The sequence below is a fragment of the Bidens hawaiensis genome, unplaced genomic scaffold, assembly GCF_021521415.1.
Source record: "Bidens hawaiensis isolate Kalapana, Puna unplaced genomic scaffold, B.hawaiensis_p1.1 tig00019311_1, whole genome shotgun sequence".
NCBI lineage: Eukaryota > Viridiplantae > Streptophyta > Magnoliopsida > Asterales > Asteraceae > Bidens > Bidens hawaiensis.
Window position 1 is genome coordinate 73326 of NW_027505013.1, and position 27323 is coordinate 100648.

The 27323-nt window shown below is 35.9% G+C and overlaps 1 protein-coding gene across 1 annotated transcript; it reads right to left on the reverse strand.

Moving 5' to 3' along the window:
* Positions 1 to 662: 662 nt before the first annotated feature.
* On the reverse strand, positions 663 to 3335 carry LOC143609886 (uncharacterized). The gene is made up of 7 exons (XM_077084516.1): positions 3076 to 3335; positions 2312 to 2678; positions 1827 to 2228; positions 1703 to 1756; positions 1540 to 1638; positions 1003 to 1448; positions 663 to 910 (listed from the first exon to the last, which is right to left on the reverse strand). The coding sequence occupies exons 1-7, from the start codon at positions 3187 to 3189 to the stop codon at positions 821 to 823; spliced, it is 1572 nt and encodes a 523-aa protein (XP_076940631.1). The 5' UTR covers positions 3190 to 3335; the 3' UTR covers positions 663 to 820.
* Positions 3336 to 27323: the final 23988 nt, after the last annotated feature.

A 27323-nucleotide genomic window follows, 5' to 3' on the forward strand; every position in this document is an offset into this window, starting at 1 on the left:
TTTCAAAAACTTCAATAATCCCATTTCAATTGTTTATTGTGTTCATGTTCGCTCCCACTAAAATACCAATGTGTAAAAATGGCATGTTTAACTCTTACATCGACCTCTGCCATCACATTGCAACCAAACATAACAGTTTTCTTCATATTTATTTTCAAACCAGAACATATCCCCCATCTAACACTTGGAATTAGCTTTCCAAGTTGCCAATCTTTTTTTCAAAAACTTCAATAATCCCATTTCAATTGTTTATTTTGTTCATGTTCGCTCCCACTAAAATACCAAGGTGTAAAAATGGCATGTTTCACTCTTACATCCATGACCCCTGCCATCATGCTAACATCCCCATCTAACACATTGCAACCAAACATAACAGTTTTCTTCATGTTTATTTTCAAACGAGAACATATATAAAACACCTGAGAAGTCTCGCAACATTTTCCACATTAACCTTTGACCATACCCCAACTATCATTGCGTCATCGGCATAAAGCAAATGGGATACAAGAGGGCCGCGTAAACCATAATATATTATTTTGTGGTAAAATCTATTAATATGAGACTTACATAATTCAGTTGTAGCGTTCATTCATGTTAGACTTGAATAATTTCATTTTCCTGTTGTAGAGAATAACAATGATAATGAATATTAAATCATTGTAAACATATGCTCGGTTACAACACTTATAAAACCATCTATCAAATTATTCTTTCAAAACTCAGACGAAACAAACAGTCATTGTTCATCACAATCTCGTTTACAACTTTCACCCCTATATATCATCAGAAATGATAAAACAAACAAAATAGCTAGAAATCCTCAATTCTCATTTTCACCACCGACCACCATTTGGTTCTCACACACTGCTTGGAGAGCAGTTCTTTTTGTGCCAAGATCATCACTTTCCTCCTGATCATCATATATAAACAAAACGATCAATATATATAAAAAAGTACAAATATTATTAAATGATGTAATATATAATAAACTTAATAATCCACCTTAGAATTGTGGCTGTTCAATGTCATTGCTTTTAGTAGTTTCTTTAGCTGCCTAATACTCATGCCATTTGCATTTATCTTGTCATTCTCATCTTTCTTTATGTTTTTCACTTCAACCACATTATTCTCTTTATCATCTGAAACAACAACTGATGCGTTCTTGAGTGGTGTCACATGACCCGGGTTGGCTGTTACTTGGTTTTGGACGAGGCCTAAGTCTGCATCAGACTTCTCATTGTTTTCAGTAAAGACCTCAAACATTCGATCTTCAACTTCCTCAGTCAATGGTGTTGCTTTCTGGATTGGTGTCATGTGAGTCGGGTGCCTCGTAACATCACTTGAGAGCAATGGGCTTTCAATCAGGCCTGGGTCAGACTCGGATTTCTCAGTCATTTTGTTTTCAGTAAAAAGCTCGAGTTTAAAATCCCCAGTCATGGTGACATCAACTGTATTTATTGTAGTTTGAAAATAATAAGATAAATAATATACATACATCATCATCAACTATACATATACAAGATGGATTGATATGCATACCAGTGTTTTCAGACATTTCTTCCACGTCCTTTATGATTATAATATCATCGATCGGATTCTCAGTGTTTCCAGCGATCATACTACTCACCACTGTTGAATCTGAATAAAAAGGGGACATAGTGAATACTTGACAATAATATCATGGTAAAGATTAGAAATTTACCATTAGTCTCAGCACAAAGGGTGTCCTCAAGAAGTCCCAAATCAGCACCAACTCCTGCAAAAACTAACTATCATTAGTTTGATTGATACAATAAATAATATTGCATTACTCGTAAAGTTGTTACCTGAAGACTCATTTTCATGAAGCATAATAGGATTGTGTTCCTGCATTGCAAATTCCTGTTTCAAATCAACTTCTAGTCCCTTGCTAACTTCATCTGACTCTGGTTTCAGATCACACACTTGATCATCTTTCTTCAAATCATCTTCTATATTATTACTAGCTTCTTCACAAACTCCGTCATCTTTGACCTCTGAATTCTTCAAAGTAGTAACTTCATCACCGTCTTCCACTTGTTCTCCATTTCTCTGATCAAAAACTTGTTCAGATGAGTTTGATATCTTCAAAGTGTCCTCAAATGTATTTGAGATTTCATCTGACCCCTTGTTCACTTGTTCCTCAATAACAACCACGTCAAGTTTCTCAAAAGCGTTGCAAATATCCTCCACGTGTGCATTTGAGTTTCCTGTGGTTTTCATCAGTTAACTTAATGGAATTTGGAAGTATATTCATCATATAAAAAAAACAAGCAAATACTCATAAACAAACCTTGATCCAAGATTGAATCAATCTTAACAGCTCCCTTCTTCACTGTTGCCTTCTTTTCAGTCAACCGAATCGACCGTCTTGTGCCGTACTTATTCTCAGTTTCACACTCACTCAACCGGTTCCTGGTGGTTCTCGAAACAGCCTGAGGAGTTTTCAGGGAATCATTCTTTAATTCTTCTTCTTTGGGTGGCTGCCGTCTACTTCCCCTGCGATCTGTCCTGTTCTGCGAGGTTTCGGTCTCTGTCAGTTTGACCTTTTGGCGAGTCGATGTTCTGCATCGGGTTTGTGGTGAAAAAACCTCAACTGATTGGACCACATCAGCTGCTTCAGACTGTGTGACATTCAAATACTCCTCAATGCCCACAACCTGTTAATATACAAACAAATAATAATAATAAGATTTTAAAGAATCAAACTGCAATAAATTAAATGACTGTTTGTTGTTTATAACAGGCTTTAGAAATTATATCAATCAGCATCAATGCTCATATCCGATATATTATTATTTTATATGAAATAATGAACAACAATTTGAAAAACCTCACAAACAACAATTAATAAATAACTAACGAATCTGGAACATAATAATTAATGTATACAAGGTTCAAACTATAACAATCAGTCTCGATATACGAATTTATTAAGTAAAATGATTACAAAATAATGAAGTTAAAAAAACAAAAGCCTCAGACAGAATGAGATTAAAATGCAAATTAATCGGATCTGAAATGAAGGCAAATAGATTTGTTAATTGAAATACTTACGGTGTGGAGCGATTGGAGAGCTTCGGCCATGGCGACATTGGTAATGTTAGCAGGGATCTTGTTGAGCTTGCAGAGCGATTGAAGCTCTCTTCTGGTTAGGGTTTGGAAATCCATGAGATCTTAAAATTAGGGTTTGGGTTTGTGAGACGGCGTATGTAATGTATGAGTAAGATGAGGAAGCTTGTAATGGTTTAGACATATTTATACACAAACCCTCCAAGGATGTGACCGTTGGAGCCACCGGACTCATTTTGAATTCTCAGGATGATACCCTTTTCTTTTTATTTATTAATTCATTTTAAAAGTTATCAAAAATAGTAAATAGGGTTTGTTTGTTGTCAATAGGCTACGACCTATTTGAGTGACAACTTACAATAGGGCTGTTCACGAGCTAAGCCGAACCGAGCGAAGGTTTGCTCGTTGCTTGGCTCGTTTACAACCGAACCGAACCGAACGGCTGAAATTCGAACCGAGCGCAAACCGAAACAAGCCAAAATCGAATCGAACATTTTTCGATTGAACATCGAGCGATTTCGAGCATTATTTATATCTTTTTCACTTTAAAATTTCCAATAAGAAACAAATTTGAAGGTTGTCAATAATATATTTTATAAATAAATTAGTAGGTTTTAGACAAACGAGTAATAGATTGTAAATTTTTATCAAAAATAAGTTTGAAGTGAGATATAATGATCATGTAAACAAACTTCTAGTATTCTAAAAACTTGAAGCGAACACATAAAACTAAAAAATTGACGGAATATGAAAATTTTAAAGGGGTAAAAATAATTGTAAGCTTATATTTATTTGTTTTTCTATATATTTATATATTTGTTCATATATAATTATATATAAAATAAATTAAAAATATTCGAGCCGAACCGAACCGAGCGGACCTTTGCTCGTTGCTTGGCTCGTTTACAAACCGAACCGAGCAGAGCGGCTCGTTTTCAATCAAGCGAAAAAACAAGCGAACATTTTCCGTGCAATTTCCAAGCGAGCGGCGAGCGGTTTAAACGGCCCTAACTGACAATATACATCATCATATTTTTATAAAGACTTCAACCACATTCTACATTTCATATCACTTTTTTTATATACTTACTACTGTAATTACTCATTCATTTATAAATCACTCATAACTTTAATGATGCTATGGCAATGAAACCCGAATCCGATAGAAAAACCCGAAACTAACATAAATGGGACGAGTCCGTTAGGGTTTGGGATTAGTTTTAAAATTTTTCGTCGGTTTGGGACGGGTTTGGGATTTCTTATATATCCAATTACCCAACCCGATTACTCGATAACATAAACCCATTTACCCGATTATATACCCGATATAGCTTATTATATTATATTACATATATATATATATACATACTATATTCCAAATATAATATTTGTCGAAATTTGTTTATGGTAATTATTTGAGATATTTTATCTTTATGGTAACCATTTTTGTAATCGATTAGTTATATTTTTGTCAAAACCTGAGCCGGGTATACCCGACGGGTATTTTATCAAAACCCGTTAGGAAACCCGAAACTCGATGGGAAAACCCGAACCCGATGGGTAATTACCCGATTAAAACCCTGCGGGTTTGGGACGGGTTTTGGATGGACTATAATAACCAGATATGGGTTTGGGAATACCTGAACCCAACATATTGCCATCCCTAAATGATACTCTCATAAAAATGATACACGTTATATGCTTTCAACACTCAAAAATCAAACTTTGAATATGAAGTCGATTGTCTAACAGATTTGGTATATATACATAAATGTTATTTATCTAAGACAAAAGTATTATGGTTGAGGAAGGGGCGTCACCCACCTGCCATCTCACCCATTAGCCCACCAATAATCCATCTCACCCATTAACCCACCAATAATCCACAACACCTCCCCGGCCCTGGGTGCCACTCACAATCCAGATAAGGGCCAAGAGGCTCAAAAATGTGAGGTCCACTCCAATTTCAACCAATCGTCTTTTTTTATTATTTTTTTAAAATTTAATTGATATTTAGTTAAACCACAACACCCTTGTTAAAAGGTTTGTTATAAAGCCTCCTTACTACTTGCATGTTAATAACGCTATGTTTTAACTAGCCAAATCATTGTCTAATAGTCTAATGAATACTGATTCCTAAAAGAAGCATGTCTACCGAGATGCTCTAACACTGCTTCTTAAAAAAATGAGTTTAAAAATTTTTACTATTTTTTTCAGGAATGCCAGATATAAGTTTTTTAGTTCAAATTAATGACGTGTTGAAATTAATTCATTCCATGTTAAAAAGTTTTAAGCAACCCTCTAACTTCTTAATTTATTGATTATATGTTAATTTATTTACTATATGGATATAGAATGAGTTTTCTATATATAGATATCTCCAATTTTCAGCTCAATTAATAAAAGAACTTAATTTTTGCAATATTTTGTACAAAATATGTGTCAATTTTGAGTAATCTAAAATAGACATATTTTAAATTCATTGAAATGTTTAAATTTTGTTTCAAATTTATTGTCACACCCCAAATCACGGCCTAGGCGTGCGACGCATATGTTGGTAAAACATTTGTAAATAAATCAGAATTACGATTTAAAAGCGGAAGTCTTATATTTATGTGGATTTAAAGTATGATATTTATATTAGATACTTTAAATCATTGTCTAATAGTCTAATGAATACTGATTCCTAAGAGAAGCATATCTACCGAGATGCTCTAGCACTGCTTCCTAAAAAAATGAGCTTAAGAATTTTTACTTTTTTTTTCAGGAATGGCAGATATAAGTTTTTTAGTTCAAATTATTGACGTGTTGAAACTAATTCATTCCATGTTAAAAAGTTTTAAGCAACTCTCTAACTTCTTAATTTATTTATTATATGTTAATTTATTTACTATATGGATATAGAATGAGTTTTCTATATATAGATATCTCTAATTTTCAGCTCAATTAATAAAAGAACTTAATTTTTGCAATATTTTGTACAAAATATGTGTCAATTTTAAGTAATCTAAAATAGACATATTTTAAATTCATTGAAACTTTTAAATTTTGTTTCAAATTTATTGTCACACCCCAGATCACGGCCTAGGCGTGCGACGCATATGTTGGTACCACATTTGTAAATAAATCAGAGTTACGATTTAAAAGCAGAAGTCTTATATTTATGTGGATTTAAAGTATGATATTTATATTACAAAAGACGAGATTATAAAATACCCGTTTTAAGTTTTACAAATTATTACTTGTTTATTACAAATCACCATTTATATTTTTAACGTTAAACAAAATAATCCGAGACATCGGATATCTTAAGCACTTCGTCATCGCAAACTCCTATACTTGGTTACCTGCAAAATGTTTAGAAAATACGTCAGCAACACATGCTGGTGAATATGTTGACGCTAAACTATTTTATTTTACTTGATTACCCCTCGAGACATAACTTAGGTCCGGCCCATCGTGGCTTAGGAATAATCAAGCTTATAAAACAAACACAAGTATAAACTCAAGTATCTACACAAAGCACCCCAGCAAACACCGCAGCGTTCAACATTACTTAGGTACCATACGTATGCACATGGTAAGTCTCACTCGGACGTAACTTTGGTCCGGCCCATCGTGGCGGAGATCATGACCAAGTGTGGCGCAGTGTGCCCACCGACTTTATTACCACATATGTAAGGATCCAAACAAACGTACACGAAGCGTGAGGGGTAGCGCTTACTTTTGTTTATAACGTTTTAGAGACTCATAGTCCCATCTAAATCTTTTCATTTAATTCTTTTGAATCGATTAAACAAGTTTGTAAAGTTGGGACGTATTAACCTTTTTCTTTTGGATCAGCTTCAATACACTGTCCTAGGGTCTTTCCTCTTTTTTGCTATCTCGCACCTATAGTACGAGTATAACCTTTTGTTAGTCGGATATTCAATCCGGCTGAAGATCTTTAGTCTCTTTTTATAATCTTTACCTCGATTATATTTTCTTTACTTTAAAACCTTTAGTTAAAAAGTATTATTTCTTTCTTTTCTTTTATAATTTAAAACTCTTTCTTTTTAACTTATTTTCTTTTATAATATAAACCTTTAGTTAATCTTATTTTACTTTTCTTTAAAACCCTACATTTCTTTTTCTCTAAGAATCGTATACTTTTCTTTATTATTTAAGAATAATCATAATAACTTAAATAATATTCTATAACAAAGATTTATATAATAATCACATTGATATTATATTCATATTCATTTTTTTTCTTTTCTTTGTTATGTTTTCTTTTATTTATCGAGGTATCGAGTATATCCTCGACTATGGGTTTTAAGCTTTTTAATAATTTACTATTATTTTATTCGGGCATTATGCTTACCTTGATTAGCTTATAAAAACCCTACCCAATCGAGCATCACTTCGACTACGCTTCTTTTTCCTTTATCTTCTTGATCAACACCTTTCCTTGCACGCAAAACGAGACACACCGATACATCTTCACACGTTGGCACGCTTTACTAGGCGGGTCGTCAGGACGTCTTGGATGGCTTGGTCTTCGATTATAATGTTGTCGGTAGTTGTCACGTATTTATAGTAACGTTGGATTTTGGACACGTTTTACAAGGAAGGTTTGCACGAACTTCGAGATAGATAGAGGGAGTATATTTTAGAGAGAGAAAGTGGATGTGGATTGGTGTGAAAAGTGAGAGAGCCATGTGTCACACCCTCACTTAGGGCCTAGGCGTGTGACCAACAGTTGGTACATGTTTTGAAAATATATCAGAGTTTTAGCAGAAGTCTTTAGTTTATAATAAAATATTAATTTATGTTTTGAAACGTTAGTTTATTTGTAAAATATAATAAATATTTGATTTAATAGAAAGCTTCTCAAATAACAAATATTCGAGAGTTTGATTTTTAAACCTTTGTTTTATTTATAAAACTTGTTTGAATATTGTTTGCATTATTTTAATAATTTAAAATATTGAGCCATCTCTACCTTGTGAGCATCTATCTCCACGAGTTGGCTATAATTCCATGCTACATGTGCTAACTTTATTTCCTGTAATATTTGGAGGGGAAAAATACGTCAACGATATGCTGGTGAATCGTTGACTCTAAAAACATTTTATAAATCTTTCTTTAATTGACAAGATAGTTTTCATGAAACAATCTCAGCAGAAACGTCTCTTATTTCTGGGATTTGTACCACTTGCCATACACACACAATTACGGTTCTCCGAACTGACGCCCATTGGGAACTAACGCCCATTGGGAACTGATGCCCATTGGAAAACTTTTATTATGATATCTAGTATGCGGCCACGTAGCCTTGACTGATAGACTAGATTGATTATGTTTGGATCCAAACACATGTGTACTCGGTCTGAGTTGCTTTTATTTTCTATCTTGTATTTTATTAGGGATCACGTAATCCCATAAATCTTTATTTGACTGTCTTAGTTTAAGATAAACAACCCGTTTATCTTGACTGAAAAAGGTTTAACGTATTCACATGTGAAAGTCTGTTTTGAATGATGTGGTGATCTCGTTTGAAAACCTTTGTGAATGAATCATTGATTGAATGATTGACCTATAATAAAATAGGTTTATATAAATACCCGGATCGTTTCTTAATCCGGCTACAGACCTTTAGTCTGGTTTTGATAGCATTAAACCTTGATTGATCTTTTGTTTGAATAAAACATTTCGGACATGAATTCGTTCTCTTTATTTGCCACTTATGTACTATGTTTCTTCTTCAAGAAGAAACGTCATTTGTCTATAACTTTTATATAAAATCTCATGTCTCTTAATAATAAAGAAACACTAGTTTTTGACTATACCTCTTATGGGTAAATCTTATCTTTCTTAATATATCCTCATGTATGAGAACACTTACATTTCTTAATCATGAAGAAATTGTATTTTAGTTATAACCTTTGTTTATATAATTTAGTATTTCTTAATTATAAAGAAATTTTATTTAATTGTTATAATTGATCAAGGTATAGGCTATACCCATGACTATGGCCTAAGCCTTTGAAATAATAATATTTTATTTGGACAGAACCCCTACCTTGTTCGGCTTATTATTTTCTAAACTCTTGGGCAGCACTTCGATGCTTGTACGTATTTTGAGAATCATGATCAACAACTCCTCGGCACACAAATCTAGGCAACATTCGGGGTTGCCGGGTCGTGCGCGTACTTCGACGCGGGACGTCGGGTCGTCTCGGGTTGGCACAGTTTACGAGGTCGGCACGCAAAACGAGGTGCGCCGGTCGTCGGGATTGTCGGTACGAACTTCGAGGTGTCGTCGGTATATGGTACAGATTACGAAATTATAATTTGTCGGGCCGGGGAACGAAAACGAGGTAGAGAGAGAAAGTATTTCTAGAGAGAGAGTGGGATGTTGGTGTGAAAATGAATGTGCCAAACACTCCTATTTATAGGCTGAAAAACGAACCCATCGCGATACGCGATAGTTGTTGAAAACCCCGTCGCGTATCGCGACGTAGGGTTGATGAATCACCGGTAGCTTCGCCACATGGCGGACGCGGTGCCACGTGGTGACACGTGGCAAGACATGATGCTACCTTATGACACGTGGCGGGACACGTGTCACCTCGTCATGCCTTTATGCCACGTGGTGACACGTGTCCTGCCACGTGTCACCCTGACAGACCTCGTCATCGCGATACGCGATGACATAAGGTCTTCAGCCGTCGCGTATCGCGATCGGACGTGAAGGCAAAAATTTTAGTTTGGTCCCTTATTTTTGAAATTTGTCATCTTTGGGTCGAAATTTTGGGGATGTTACACCATGGCCTCTATTTATAGGCAAATAAGGGATCCCATCACGATACGCGATGGTCCCTTAATAATGCCATCGCGTATCGCGATGTGGCATGCGCAGTCACCACTAGGGCTGCCACGTGGTGGACGCGCTGCCACGTGGCGGACGCGCTGAAACGTGGCGAGACCATGTGCCACCAGCTGACACGTGGCAACACGTGTCTTGCATGTCAGACCACGTTGATGACCGTTTTTTTATTTAATCAAAAACCGAATTAAACTATATATATAGAGTAAGTAGGGTATTGTATCTACAATGAACATTTGGTTAGTGTTACAAAATTTGTTTGGTTTTTAATATAATTTTAACTAGCTAAAGTGGACAAACGATGTCAAGCAAAATTTAAAAGATTGATTTTAAAAACAATTTAAGGAGAACGCAACCTTCTTCGGGTTCAGGTTCTAGGTTTCACACAAAACTCATTTAATTAATTGGACACCACATAGACATGGTATTGAAAATTAGTTAAAGTAGATATTGAGACAGGTTTTTGTCATCAAACTTATACAATTCAATTATCGAGTCTACTAGTATCAAGTCAACCCTCTTAAGTCACCTAACTCGATTCTAGGTTTTGTCATCGACCGAACGTGATTGTAAAGAAAGAACTCAAAACACCAAAAAAACTGTTTAATTAACTAATACTGCAATTTGTTAAATGTTTGTTATCATATAAACAAATCTAATAAATAAATAAAAAAAGTTTAATGTTTAACCTAAACGAACCATTCACCCAGAGTAAGTTACAACAACATTAGCCTTGCCGCATCATGATTGCGCCTTCTTGATTTCCGTGCCAACAGCCAAGGATGATGCTGCCCTCGTGTTTGCCCTCCTGTCGTCTGCCTTCCTTGCGTCCGCGTGCCTCCAATTAGTGGGTGCCCTCTAAATTAATTGTTCACGTGGGCTTAGATGGCCCATTTAGAAGTTCGTTCACACTTTTTAACCCACAGAACGTTAAAGCCCATTTAGTCTTGTGTGTAACATGCAATGCCATTTAATTGCCCCTGTGCACGTGTAACTTTTATAAACTTAGTTGACTTCTTCATTTATTTGTAACATGTAAATGCAATTATTCATTTAATAAACTACTTCACAAAAGTCCTTCACGTAGCTACAAAATACCATTAAGTAATGAATTACATTTCACATTTGTAACCATAATTCTCCAAAGTATAACATGTATCATGTTTATTATTATTATTATTTAAAACTCCTTTTGGTTCATCAATAAAAATATGAAAACAACTTAATGTAATTGCATTTCAAACAAATATTTAAAATAAAAATGCAATATTATTAACAGTTAGTCACAACCAAACATCCACTCATCACATGTTATCGCGATACGCGATGACGTTGGCTTTCAGGCGATCGCGTATCGCCATATACCCATTTCCTTGGGTTTGTAATCAAGCCCTTCGCGATACGCTATGGGCTTGTCTTCTGATACATCGCGTATCGCGATGGCTCAGGAAATCAGATTTTTACAATTTAGTCCTTGGACTTTGGAACTTGCCTCTTTTGGTCTTTTATCTTTTGAAACTCGGTAATATTGACCCGAAACTTTCACGATGTTACATTTATGAAATCAGATAAACCATAAAGAATGACAAAAAAAAGTAAATAAAATGAAACTAATGAACCTTCAAATTGACTTTTGAACTCATTTTTTTTTATTAATTTGAATATTTACTAATTGATTCTTTATTAAAAAAGGCTGATTTGATTGAATTGACTTGTTCAATCTCGATGATTGAATATAAATAGGTTATTGTGAGTTTGAGCAAGCTGATATGGTGAAATCGATAGACACACTACACTTAGGAAGCATTGCTATAGCATCTCGGTTCGAGTCAGAGTGGCGACATGCCATCTTTTAAAAGATATCCAATAGATCCTATAATAAAAAAAATAAAAAGTTTTTCCATTTCTTTTTCTTAATTAATATAGGGAACCCCCCCCCCCTTCATTTTTATGATATTTTCAACGTTAGAGCATCTATTAACTCATATTTCTTTTTCTACTGTTTCAATCGTAATTACACTTCATTTGAAAATCTTATTGGGTAATGATATAATAAAACCATATAATTCATCAGAAAAGGAAAAGATAGCTATTTTTTTATACCTAACATGATTATTAATCACTTGTTGAATTTATTCAGGCCATTTCTTCCTAAGTAATTTATATAAATCATTAATTTTTCTTTCATAAAGTTTCTCCCTTATTTATAAGCTGTCTTATTTCACAAAAGACATGTGCACTTACACACGACTAACTGGTAACCATGAGAGGCCAACTACAATGTCTAGTGAACATGATAACGAAAGATGGTCGAGAATTTATGCTCGCTATTGCATAAAATTATTTTATTTACAAAAGGAAAATCCTTTAAATGTGTCGACAACTTGTATTTATAAAAGTTATTATCTATATCTAATACTATATCTGATACCAAATGAAACATCAAAGGTTTTCGAAAATTAAATGTTATTTTTTTGTTTTCGTTTAACTTTTAACGTATTGAGTAGGTCGAACGACCTCAACCATCTATTGAGTTGCTAAAACCTCTTGATATGTGCCAAACTGCATGACAGGGCCGGCGCTGATAAGACGAAATTTATTTTTGGCCTTAAGCAAAAGAAATATGCTGTTGGGTTTAAACAATTTAATTTTAAATGGGCTTACTTGATTATGATTTGAGTTGTGTAAAAAACTTTTGTATAAAAATAAACTTAAAAATGTCTCAAATAAGACTCTAACCAACAACCTTTTGGTTAGATGTCATGCCACTTTGCCACTAGACCATGCTAGTAGTTATGTAATTTTGTTGAAACATTAATTATACATTTCTTTTTCATTAAAGTACATATAATATTTATAAAAAAAAATCGGGCCTAGAGGGTGTCGGGCCTGTGGCCGTCGACTACCCTGCCATAGTCTAAAGCCGACTCCGCTGCCTGATGCCAAAGATCAGCTCAACGAATGTGAAGGCCTAAATCAAAACAAGCTTTTGTGGTTTTTTCATGAAAATTGTTAAGGAAATGACTTTTTTCCGCTGGCATCAACCAGTGGAGTATTTAGTGAATACACTAAAGATATAGTGCATTCACCTATGTATATATTTTTCCCATTAAACGACTATGTATCATAAACAAAGCCCACATGTAAGCACAAGAGAGACTGACACCGGAACCGCAAAAACCAACAAATTACAAGAGTTTAAGCAATTAGAGAAAAAAAACACGCACACACATTGGAACAATGGAGACGATTATGTAGCCAATGAAACGTTTCCTCCTTGATCATGCATCGCTAACACTCTAACATCCCGTACTTGTTTGTTATTGAAGATTACACCGTTCCTATATTTCCAAAAGATCCAAAATGTTACCAAGAAAACAAAATGTATCAAGCTTCCTCTTTCTTTACTTCCTATATTTCCAAAAGATCCAATATGTTTTTTTGTAAAAGAAGATGCAACAAAGTTACGGTTTTGGTTTTGGGCCTTAATGGACCTTATAGTCCAAGATGGGATTTTAGCCCAATGACCAAAGCCCAAACTTGGAGGCCCATGGAAGCTAGGAGCTGAAGTTGGAGCCCAAATGGAAGCCCATATAAAGTGGAAGAGTCACAACACAAGGTGGACACTTGAAGCATATGGATGCGGGATCAAGTAGGAGTTCACCGACACATGCCTTGTGTCATTCTCGTCCCTTAGGAGAGACCTTTTGACACACTTGTTTCGGTCAACAAGTGTTGTCTATTTAGGTGGCTATGGTTATGGACATGTGCTTGTATTTTATGCTTGTATGGTTGTTTTAATTTTATTCTTTTATCATGTTTGGATGTTAACAATTAAAATCGAAAACTAGCATAAAAGTGATTCCTTTGAAATTATTAAGTGATAAAATTGGTTTTATTAACTATTATTGATTTCATAATAAAATGGGTTTTATTTAAAGGAATTTGAAAATTGGTTTTCAAAGGTACCATACATTTGAATGCATGCAAATGGAAGGTACATTAATATAGTTTTCCAATCTAGAATTTTGAAAACTAAAATCCCTTTTAAAACAAGTTGAACACCATCCTTTTATACGACACTTAAGTCACTTGTAGACTTGATGTGGGGTAAGGGTCACCTAACCATATTTAAGAAAACTTGTGATCTTAAAGTGATTTTACAATACTTTTGGAATGAGGGTCACCTAACCACTTGTATGTGTAAACTCACATGTGTGTGTAAGTAGGACGACTTGATTTGAAACCATGTGAATAGGGTCACCGGCACATGGCGTTCAAAGGTGTTGATGGGATTAAACATGCCAACTAAACATATGATTTTTAACCGATCCCATAAATCTAGAAGTTGCAAAGGGTTGCAATTGTCAAACGTTGACTACCTTGTTAATTTGAATAGTAGGATAAGGGTCACCTAACTACTATTTGAATGAAACGTTGGATTCTAGATTTTAATCATTAATTGTCTTGGAGACATTAAAGGGTATTAAAGATTAAAATTTATTGATATCGAAAATACTAAATTGAACTTTGTTAAATTCTTTATAGATGGCCGCAAATAATCAACAGAACGCTATTATCCCTCACGTGCATAATCTATCACTGAGATCCATTTTGGACAAGGATCGTCTAAACTTTAACAACTTTATGGACTGGTATCGAAACTTGAGAATTGTTCTCAAGCAAGAGAAGAAGTCTTACATATTAGACGATCCTATTCCCGATGAACCCGATGTCAACAACTTGTATTCCTACGCGGATTGGCTGAAATACACCGAAGATTCGGTGCAAGTTTCTTGCCTCATGTTGGGAACAATGATTCCCGAGATCCAAAAGGATTTCGAGAATCATGGGGCATATGACATGATAACCTAGCTTAAGGAAATGTTCCTTACTCAAGCAAGGGTGGAACGCTTCGAAACGGTTCGAGCACTTCATGCATGTCATATGGAAGAAACCCAATCCGTATCATCTTATGTGCTTAAGATGAAAAGCCACATTGATCAGCTTCAACGGCTTAACTGTTCTGTCTCAAAAGGGTTAGCCACGGATTTGATCCTAAACGTCTTAACTAAAAGGTTTGAGACATTCTTCATGAACTACAACATGAACGGATGGGACAAAAGCGTTGGTTAGCTTCACGCAATGCTTAAGACAGCCGAAGCCGGCATGGGTAAAAAGGTTTTACCCATTCTTGCGATCAATGAGGGTGGCTTGAAGAAAAGGCATCACCCGGAACCAAAGGAAAAGGTTGTCCTTGGTAAAGGGCAAGTCAAGAAGGGGTTCAAGGGAAAGGCAAAGGCGGAACCCAAACTCAAGAAGCTAAAGGTTAGCGCTGAGGATCCGTGCTTTGGTTGTGGGGAGATAGGTCACTGGATGAGAAATTGTCCAACCTATCTCAAGGAGTTGAAATCTTAGAGGGATGCAGGGCAAACCTCAGGTACAACTTTCATGATCCATATTGATCTTAATATTATTTCTTTTAACACATGGGTATTGGATACCGGATGTGGAACTCATATATGCAATTCATTGCAGGGGTTCAAAAGAAGAAATGATTTCAAGAAAGGAGATATAAGTCTCTTCATGGGCAATGGAGCAAAGGTTGACGTCCAAGCCCGAGGAGATTATGTTTTGAAGATTCCAAATGGTTTGGAAGTACTTTTGAAAAACATTCTGTATTCTCCTAGTTTGACTAGGAACATTATCTCCGTTTCTCTTTTAAGACAATGTGGTTATGATTTCAAGTTTGTAAACAATGGTTTTTATGTATTCATGAATGATGTCTTTTATTTTAAAGCGACGCTGTTTAATAGCATTTATGATTTGGTTCATGATAATACATCCATTAATAACTCGTTGTACCAAGCAAGCACCAAAAGACTCAAATTGGATTTGAGTAAAACATTTCTTTGGCATTGTCGCCTTGGTCATATAAACAAGGATCGCATTCATACACTTCAAAAGAATGGTCTTTTGAAATCAAGTGATGATTCATTTGATGAATGTGAATCTTGTTTATTGGGAAAGATGACCAAGGAGCCCTTTAGTGGAAGTAATGAAAGGGCGAAAGACTTATTAGGTATCATACATTCGGATGTATGTGGTCCTTTTAGGACAATGACAAGGAATGGTGAAAGATACTTCATTACCTTTACCGATGATTATAGTCGCTATGGGTATGTGTTCTTGTTAAGACACAAAAATGAAGCCTTTGAAATGTTCAAAGTCTTCCAAAATGAAGTACAAAATCAACTCAACAAAACAATCAAACTACTACTTTCCGATAGAGGAGGTGAATACCTCAATGATGCATTTCTAGAACATCTTAGGATTTGTAGGATTGTCTCACAACTTACTCCACCTGGAACACCACAACATAATGGTGTGTCCGAGAGGAGGAATCGAACTCTATTGGATATGGTTCGATCCATGATGGCTAGAAGCACATTACCTCTATCATTTTGGGGTTTCGCACTGATCTCTTCTGCCCGTATTTTAAATATGGCACCAACCAAGAAAGTGGAAAGGACACCTTTTGAAGTATGGCATGGAAAGGTTCCATTATTATCATATTTAAGGGTATGGGGCTGTGAGGCTTATGTTAAGATCTACACCCCAGACAAACTTGAAAGCCGGTCCACTAAGTGTATCTTTGTAAGATATCCCGAAGATTCGATGGGATATTACTTCTACAATCCAAATGAGCATAAAGTGTTTATAGCTCGCAAGGCTAAGTTATTAGAAAGAAGGTTCCTTATGGAAGGAACTGATAGAACTATGGAACTCGAGGAGGATCGAGAACCACAAGCCGATACACGTTTGGTTGACACTAGCGATCAACAAGAGGTTGTTGATAATGATCAATTGGTTGATCAACCCACAAAAAACGTTCGCAAATCTGTTAGAATTAGCACCCCACCTGAAAGATATGGATTTTTCATGGATGGATGCTATGTGGTAGATTCTGATGAACCAACCACATACCGAGATGCAATGTCACAATCTTATTGTGATAAATGGTTGGAAGCCATGAACGTTGAGATGCAATCCATGCATGACAATCAAGAATGGGACTTGGTTGTACCACCTCTTAATTCCAAACTGGTTGGAAGTAAGTGGGTTTTCAAGAAGAAAACCGATATGCATGGAAACTTGGATAGTTATAAAGCTAGACTTGTAGCAAAAGGTTTCACTCAAACTCAAGGGGTTGATTATGATGAAACTTTTTCGCTCATCGCAGTGCTAAAGTCTATAAGGATATTGTTTGCCATAGCCGCATATTATGACTATGAGATATGGAAAATGGATGTCAAAACTGTTTTTCTAAATGGACATCTTGAAGAAGATGTCTATATGGTTCAGCCTGAAGGTTTTGTCGATCCACAACATCAAAATAAAGTATGCAAGTTGAAGAAATCAATCTATGGATTGAAACAAGCATCTAGGAGATGGAATCACCGTTTTGATGATGAAGTTAAGAAGTTTGGATTCATCAAAAACGCTGATGAAGCTTGTGTGTATAAGAAAGCTAGTGGGAGCATCATTACCTTTCTGGTATTATATGTCGATGACATATTACTATTTGGAAATGACATTCCAACCTTGGAAGGTGTAAAATCCTGGCTTGGAAGCTGTTTTTCCATCAAGGATCTTGGTGAGGCCGCTTATATTCTAGGAATAAGGATCTATAGGGATAGATCAAGGCGGTTAATATGTTTGAATCAAAGTTCATACATTGACAAAATCTTGAAAAGGTTCAAGATGGAAAACTCTAAGAAAGGTTTGGTACCTATTCAAAGAGGAACAATGTTGAGTGTTTCTCAATGTCCAAGCTCAAAGGATGAGCAAGACAAAATGAGTGGAATCCCATATGCATCTGTTATAGGATCCATCATGTATGCCATGATTTGCACCAGACCAGATGTGTCATGCGCTTTGAGCATGACAAGTAGGTATCAACAAAATCCGGGAACTAGCCATTGGATGACAGTTAAGAGCATATTGAAATACCTTAGGAGGATTAAGGATATGTTTCTTATATATGGATCTGGTGAGGAGGAACTCGTTGTAAAGGGTTACACGGATGCGAGTTTCCAAACTGATCGAGATGATTCTCGATCACAATCGGGATATGTCTTCGTTCTAAATGGTGGTGCTGTCTCTTGGAAGAGCGCAAAACAAGACGTGGTAGCCTTGTCCACCACTGAATCGGAATACATCGCTGCCTCATTGGTAGCTCAAGAAGCTGCGTAGATTAGAAGGTTCATTGCCGATCTAGGGGTAGTCCGTACCATTCAGGACCCTCTATAAATCTTTTGTGACAACGAGGGTGCGATTGCTCAAATCAAGGAACCCCGTGCACATCAAAAGACTAGGCACATTGAGCGGAGATTCAACTACATAAGGGATGAACTTGAAGAAGGAAATATATGTATTCGCAAAGTTCACACTGATCAAAACATTGCGGATCCACTCACGAAGCTCCTTGAAAGGGCGAAGCATAAGGGTCATGCTTGCGCCTTAGGACTTCGATATTCTAGTGATTGGATTTGATCATATTTTGTATTTGGATATCGGAACAATTGTTATTTTGGCTCATTCATATGATTATGGTTTATGATTATGACTTTTGAGTTATGTTCCATTTTAGCATGTTTAAAATCCGTGAATAATTGAATTATTCTAAACGTCCGTAGTCGATCATACTTGTGGGAACAAATATGAAAGTAAGACTATTATGAACTTGGATTGGTAGATATTCATAAGGTATGAATATAGCAAAGGGTTTGCTGCCAAGGTTCATAGATATTTATGGGATAAATATTGTACTGACCCGCCGTCAAATTTTACTGCATGGAATCCTTGTGATTTGTGATCATAAGTAAATTTGAGTAAATGCGAACATCATAGTATCCTCTGACCTGAGATACATATTGGGTCTTGATTTTCATCGACTATTATACTTTGACTTAGTACTTCGCTGCTCTGAAACATGTCAGTACATAAGGCTAAGCTCAAGTATAATACAAGGTGATAGTGAGAGAAGTATGTAGTCAATAGGGGATTTGTCCCTCTTATTCGTTGAGAGTTAAATGTCTAAGGCCTGAAAAGTTAAATCAACAGAGAATGATCACTCTGTGTCTCTGGATTTAACATGACATTTGTGGCAAAAGGATAAATGATAGTTTCACCTAAATCATTTCAAGTAAGGGACTTGAAGGGGATGATGTTATTGAATGGCACTTCGTCATGCGTATTAGGGATAATAAACCGTTGTTAGGAGGTATTTGCTATTTGCATCAATCTTATATGTATCTTGTGCAAGTGGGAGATCGTTGGAATCGATCTGCCAAAGACACATATTAGAGTTGATGTGGCTAGTACGTATTGATCCAAGTCGGGTCATACCCAATAACAAGCTAGACAAACGCTACGATAATTATTATTATATATGATCTAAGTAATGATTATCAACACTTATAATATTTGGAAAATGGTTTGCTAAATATTTGCATTTGTGTGTTAAATAAATTATAGGGATAATTTATATTTTGAGAGATGTTATTTAAATTGGTTAAATGACATATTGCATGTTACTTATGATATGTTTTATAACGTAAATATTATAAGTAAATAATTGTAAGTTATTAAAAGGGGATTTGAAATTTGGGTGGGAAAATTCCTCCCTCTTCTCTCTCCTCCTTTTACCTCCTTCAAGACATGCAAGAGATACAATTGGAAGATCATTATTCTTGGGTGAATAACAATTTACACCTTCTCTCACACACACATCTCTCTCTCTCTTTTCTCCCTTTGAGGCCGAGAACAAGAAGAAGAAAAGAACAAATGTTGTTCTTGCATCAAGTGTTAGGACCCTAGCAACCAAGGTGTTTGTTGGAACTCGTTGGGTATACAAGCTTGAGGTTTCCTCCATTGGAAGCTAGCCGTTCATATCTTTCATCCTCTTTATCTTTCGGACTTGAAGGTATGATTCATGCAACACCCTATGGTTGTTTTGATAGCATGTTTTTTGTATATGGATCCGGGCATTGGGTTAATCTATATAAAATTGGTTTTATATTTATCACTAACAAGATTTAAAACTTTATTATCCGCTGCAATTATAACATATAATGGGTTATATGGACTTTGATAATCTTGTTAAAACCCAACACTATCTTCTTTGCCTGAGAGTTGGTCTGGAACTGTAACGGCCATTACTAGTTCTACGGGGGCCGATGGTTTGACATTTGAGGGGGTCCGAGATATTGTGTTGGGTGAAGACGTTCGCCGGAAAAGCACGAGTGGTGGATCATATTCTGGTATGTTTTATGCTGGAAGAGGAAGGGAAAATAACAGGAGCAGTGAGAGTTGGGGGGAGGAGTTCATCAAGAACCCGGAAGAATGTGAAGTGCTGGAGGTGTAATGAAGTTGGACATGTTAAGAGTGATTGTCCAAACAGATTATAGGGAAAAGTTGCTGAGGTAAACACTGCTGAACATGTTAATGAAGGCGTCAGTGATGACGAGACAATATTTTGTAGTGTTGATAAAATGGTGGACTCTTGGGTCATGGATTTGGGTTCTTCGTTTCACGCTACGCACAACGGGGAGACGATGGTGAATCTAAAGGTTGGTAACTTTGGGAAGGTACGTATTGCTAATGGTGATGTTCTTAATGTTACGGGCATGGGGGATGTTAATTTGGTTGGTAACTCTATCGGGAACCAGTTAGAACTTGAAGAATGTTAGGGTTATTCCATCGTTGAAGAGAAGGCTTATCTCTGTTAGTCAACTGGATGAACTAGGCATGAAAGTAAAGTTCGGTGGAGGTAAATGGAAGGTAACTAAGGGTAGTCTGGTTATTGCTCGTTGAAACATGTATGGTTCATTATACATGGTGGAAGTGCCTACTGAGGGAAGTATGACCGTCCCTCAAAACAAAGTCGGGTTCGCTGAGTCGAAGGGGCAAAATACAGTTCAATTTGCAAGAGTAGAGCCTGGTGCCAAGGTGATTCAAGCTGAGAGGGGTCGGAGGTCTTAAACAGGTCAAGGGTTTAGTGACAGTGGGAGCGCGGGTTGTGTTTCGGGAACAGTTACAAAACAACGTTGGGTTTTGAAGACCATTATTCCGATTGATAATATCTCTCCTTGGGAACTCTTGCTGAAAGAGGAGAGTGGTAGTCGTTCTCGGGTTATCTCTGGATCTGGTGGATCGTGCGTAGCAGTTGAGATAGGGGACATATCAGTTTTGGTTGATGAGTTGGGGCTCGGTGTAGCTTCAACTGGCCTTCTGGTACTTGATGTCGAAGGGGGTTGCTGCAACTAGGTGGTAAGTCTTAGCTTGTTTATGAGTACTGGAAGCTTGGAAGACTTGTTAATAATGATTACTGATATTACTGATGACTGGGTTGCTTTGTACTTGAATGCGGGCTAGAGTTTATCGCAAGGCCTTCAAGTGGGAGATTGTTAGAATTAGTGAAAGCCTTTGGGTCGGGTTCGTTGGTTGACAACTGGAAGACAAAAGGAGGGCGGCCCGTTTAATTATGGAGGATGACCCATTTGGAGTTTTCTTAGTCCATACTCTATTAAACCTAATTGTTATCTGTATATACCTAGTCATGTATTGTAATCTTTGTACTGTGCTTAATAAAAATACCCTAGTTGCAGCCCTTGGACGTAGGTCGCCTTGACCGAACCACGTAAAATCTCGTCTCCCTTTTTTTTGCTTTTGTTTGTGCAGGGTTTGTTTGTGTTTCCGCTGCGTACCGACTCTGTTTAATACCTAAAAGGTGTTTGCGTGAGGCCAGTGAGGAATGAATGGCTAAGTGGCTGACACCTAAGACCAGTGAAGGTTGCTCATTAGTATATACCCATTAGCCTAATAAATAAGTGATGCATGATGCTTCACTAAGCTACTTTACTATCACAAAATGATTTTAGAGAAAATCACAAAAAAATATTCTTTTTCTGTATGTGTTATACTTATATAGTCTTGTTGGAAACAAATTTCTCATTTAACAATGAGATACACAACTAAGAATTGAATATCTAGTCTTTACTCATTAAAAGACTTCTCTATAAAAATGACTTAACTGATGTAATGCGCGACACGTATTGCCTCTAGATTTGCATGTGTATTATTTGTGTGTAGATATGCGAGTAAAGATTTGTGTATCCCATGGACATGCATGACATTGTCCATACACTAAGAAGTAAGAAGAATGACTGTTTTAATTTTTTTACGTAATGGATTTAAACACATTCGGTTGTAGAACTTATTAGAATATTAGTTGTCGAATTTTATTTATTTGTTGGTTGCCATATATATGTAGGAACTATTATGATTCATTGATTCAAATTTCAATGGTCAACACACATGGTGGTTGTGTATTTTGATTGTTCTAAACACATTATACTAACCAACGAATATACCATAATTCATAGCGATTCAACCAAGTGTATTACCGTAACAAATTAGTCTTTAAAAATCTAGTGGTTTTTCAACCCTATATGTGGGGATTTTGTGATGTGAATGGTAGGAAGGAAAAGAAGTAAGGAACTAGGGATGATAATGAGATGAGTTCGAGACGCGTTTAGGTAATCCTTAACATCAAACATGTATATAAAACTTAGTCATATACCAGATCCAAATCCGTTAAGTAGCTATCAGTTAATTACTTGTCAGGTATCAATCATACTTATGGGTTTATGACATATTCATTAGTTTAATAAAAATACATGTTGGTTATTGCCCTAAAACATGTGGCCCACACTCATTGCGTCTAAAACATGATAGTGATACTTTAGTTTGATATTTCCTATGAATCCAACATTTCTCTTTGTCCACAAAAAACCACTATGACTTGTTTAACATGAAAGGTTTAACGTATAAATGAACCATGCGATTATGACTGTGCACCTAACATAATACAACGGTACGTCCAACGTACCTTTATAGTTACCTAGGACCGCTTATAATTTTTTCCACCAACTCACATCCTATATTCCTACTCCTAAATTTATACATACACATCCTATATTCCCACTTCTAAATTTATACATTTCTTCATACATAGAATTAACACTCAAATCACTTAATATAAAACATATTTCCTACACGAATTGTTTCTACAAAACTCATACATAAACAAACATAAACATGTGCTCAATTTCTATTATTGTTTTGGCAAATGCAATGAATTTTATTATGGTGAAAAATGAGTAGTACTATAAAGAAGGACGTGGGGTCCACACTCTAACATTGGTGAATCAACAGCAACAGCACACAAGGAATCGTACCTTTTGGGTTGGACACACACGGACTCACCTTTCGGCTGACTCTGCCACGTTTCGACCTCCTATCAATGTATTTTCATCAAAGTCAAACTCTTCATCGTTGACCATTTACATCCACCACTAATCATTTGACACGTCTTCCTGTAGCTCTTCAGCACGCTGCATCTGATCACTACCCCTTCATTTAACTTTGGTTCCTTGCCCCCACCCCAACTCACAAGAAATTAGACCATTATTATTAGGTACTCCTTGTTAAATAAAATGTTCTTTTGCAATTCCATGTGAAATGATTGTTTTTCTAAATACGTTATTTATGTAAAGTTAGAGCCCGTAAACGCTGAGCCTTCCCCGAGAATACCAAATAAAATTCAAGACCCAGGACATGTAAAAATCGGGCCCAAAAACACAACCTTAATAACCCGGAGCGTTTGAGTCGGATAATCAGCCGCGACCTTCTGGCTTTTGCAAGCGTCCCTGGTCCGGTGGTTTTGCTAGCGTACAACATACATAAGTAGTAAAGTGTTGGTTTTTTTAGCAGCTAAACTTTTATTAAAACGAAACCCCAACTAGCAAGAAACTAGCTGGATACAACTGAAACTTTATTTATTTTGTTAAATGTTAATAGGTATTGTGCGAAAATCATTCGATGAGCTTAATTTAATCAAAGACTTAAAGTGGGTTTACATTTTCAAATGTGTCTAAAAAAGTTGTTCTTGAAATGCATATATGGAAAATAAAAATAATACAAATAATATATGATTTTTAAAAACACCGTGTCCATGGAATACCGGACCTTCGACAGTCGCCCTATGGGCAAACCTATGTAAACGAGTTGAAATGTTTATACGATGTTCGAGATCGGCTTGATGAAAGCTCCAGAACAAACTTGAAACTAAATTGTTGCTCATGATGTAAAATAGCTTTTCTTTTTTTACAAATTTTGTAAACTAAATAAAGGTTTATTATGTTAACTCACTGCCCATGGAAGGGTCAAGTGTGAAACATCTCGAGCTTGAGCTGAATGAACTATTTAATCTAGGGTAGAAAAGATCCTCGGTCAGTTCATGATGTGACCGTAGACTGATCGTCGCATGCATGTATGAACAAATTTTAATTGTACAATTTTCAAGAGTAGAAGAGATATGAAAAAGATCATTGACAAGAATTTTATGAATTTTAAACAAGTTTATAGAAATAAAAATGTATATAAAACAAATTCTTCTACAATTAAATGAAAACATTTTGTAAAACTAAAATATGCATGTAACTGAACCAACAATAAGTTAATCGTTCGTAATTCATTCGACACAGTGCCGACTATGAGGGAGGTGTGGGTGGTCAACTGACCTCGGCCCGACATCCTGATAGGCATTTATGTATGTATTATTACTGTTTAAACTCAATTATTCAACTAATTTAATGCCGAATTTTTTTTGGCATTCGGCCCAAAATTCGTTACAATTATCTGAGACATCCCTGATTCGACATTATATTTTTTTTAATGCTAGTTTACTTACAAACACAAAAACAACATTTTTTGTTAGTTACATGAATGAATACGGAAGCATCTCTCTTTCTTTCACTTATATTCGTTAACGTCAATTTATGTTTGTAAATGCTCACTCATTTAGGTTTGTTTCGGATTTTTTCGTCCATTTACATTCATTTATGTTCGTTTGTTTACGTTCGTTCATTTAGGTTCGCTTAATTATATTTGTTAGCTTACGTCTGTTTAAGTTAGTTCGTTGATATATTCATTTAACTCTTTTAGGCCATAAAGGTTTGGTTTAACTTTATGAGATAAATTAGCATGCATTACAAAAAGTGTAGTTTTATTTCATTTAATTTGATGGTTGCTCAACTATGCTCGTTCATTTATGTTTTGTCATGTTCGTTCATGAACCGTTTATGCAAAGAAACATAAACAAACACGAATACGAAGACATTCATTTTCTTAATAAGAAGGCATGAATAAGAAATCATGTTTGTTTATTTGTCAATGTTTGAAATTTGTACAGTTAAAGTTAACAAACATAAACATGCCCATTTTATGTCTATTAAAGTTAATTTAGAGTGTGCACGAGTGTTGATGGACTTGAAAGGGAGTGGGTGAAAGAGTTTGGGTTTGCATGAAATTTCCAAGATTTTTAATTTAAAAAAATAAAGTATAATGGTCAATTTATAATTATACTTTATTTTTTTAATTAAAATAAATAATGCCAAGTATCAAAGTCAAGGACCATTGGAAAATCATGATTTTTCCCGACCCTTCGCGATACCCAATGGATCAGAAGACAACCCATCACGTATTGCGATGGGTATGTCACAAGATCCCAGGTTGGACGGTCTCGCGATACGCGATCATCCATAACCAATACGTCATCGCGTATCGCGATGACGTCACCTGATAGGCAGAGACTCGTGTCTCGCCCCGTGTCCCCACGTGTCAGGCCACGTGGCATACGTGGCAAAGCTAGTGGTGACGCGGGCAAGGCTATTCATGATACGCGATGGCCTACAAAAGGCCCATCGCCACCGTGATGGATTATTATATTCAACAAATCTGCCGCCTGATCCATCGCGATACGTGATGGGTCAACTGATCAGCCCTATAAAATGGGCGACCAACCCTCTCATTTCATCATACCAACTGACCTCTCTCTAAATATACTCTCTCTCACAACCTCAATTTCAGTGCCTCGATCTAATAATCCCATCCTCGAATTCCGTGCCACCGACGACCCCTCGAAGTACGTGCCATCTAAAGGTGAATCGACGCTCCGCCTCAAACTACGTGCACGGTCGGGCGACCACCATACATCGCCTCGATTTCTGTGCCAAAGAAGTTGATTACGGATACCTCGATAAACGTGTGAGTGTGGAAGTGCTGCCCGAGAGTCTAGGATTACTAAACTAATCAAGGTAGGGATTCTGTCCGAATAAAATATTATTATATTATAATTGGCTTAAACCTTAGTTGAAGGTATACTTAATACCTCGAAAGTATAAACAAAGAAAAATACTTATAAAGGATATTAAGATAAAAAAAATCTTTGTTATTAAATAAGAATATTACATAAGTTTCTTAAATAAATAAAGAAATAAAGTATACGTTTCTTCGAGAAGAAGAAACGTAGTGTTTAGAAAAGTAACAAGTCGAACTAAAGGTTCGAACATATTTAATAAAAAAAAAAATGATTTGAACTAAAGGTTCGAAAAGAAAATATATTTGAGGTATAGATTGTGACATTCGTCATTTTTGGTTTAATTTGTATTTGTATTTGTATTAAAAACCCGACCCATTTTGTCTTTCAGATTCCTCGTTATTAATAAAATATTGGGTTTTATGTTTCATTTATGTTATACACTTGTCGGATGGAGAAAACACCTTTACGGTACTTTAAAACACTCTTTTATCATTAAAAACGACTTAAAACAGACTTCATGGACATAAATCGCCAAATAACCAAAGTTGGAGACCAACCCACCCTTTTGGGGCGCCACGCTGCGCGACCATGAAGGGCAGGGTGCTCGTTTTTATGTTATAACATCATCTAATCCCCCAACCAACCCTCTTAAATGCATGAAATCTTATTGGTTGAACTTGGTGGCAACACCCTAACTTTTTCCTAATAAATACCCATTAATTATCACCCATTTTTAGATTCTCAACCCTCAAACACTCTCTCAAATCTGAGTTATAAGCTTCTTTCCCATGTTCTTGATAGTTTGACTTTCTGAAGTCAAACAGAAGCTAATTTTATATTTGAATCCGTTTTTGGTGATTAAATCTTGTATTTTCAGTTTGTTTATATTATAATGCCTTTATTCTTAACTTTCTCTTCTTCAGCAATGGTTGGATTAGGTATTTATGCCAATTTATGGTAAATATGCATGAAAAAATTATTTTGGTCCATTCTAACATTTTGATTCATTTAATTTTTCTGTTTGTGTTTAAGATCTGAGTTATAAGAGTTTTTGGTATGTGGCAACCAACCTCGGTCTCATACCGAGTCATGGACCGAACCGAAACCGAACTTTCGTTTAACTATTTATTTCAT

What these genes read in the sequence shown, in the direction of transcription:
- LOC143609886 (XM_077084516.1), bottom strand. Translation starts at nt 3,189, where the DNA reads ATGGATTTCCAAACCCTAACCAGAAGAGAGCTTCAATCGCTCTGCAAG. An exon ending in TGATTCAATCTTGGATCAAG is followed by an intron (nt 2,229 to 2,311) that starts GTTTGTTTATGA and finishes TGAAAACCACAG; the next exon opens with GAAACTCAAATGCACACGTG. An exon ending in TGAACAGCCACAATTCTAAG is followed by an intron (nt 911 to 1,002) that starts GTGGATTATTAA and finishes TATGATGATCAG; the next exon opens with GAGGAAAGTGATGATCTTGG.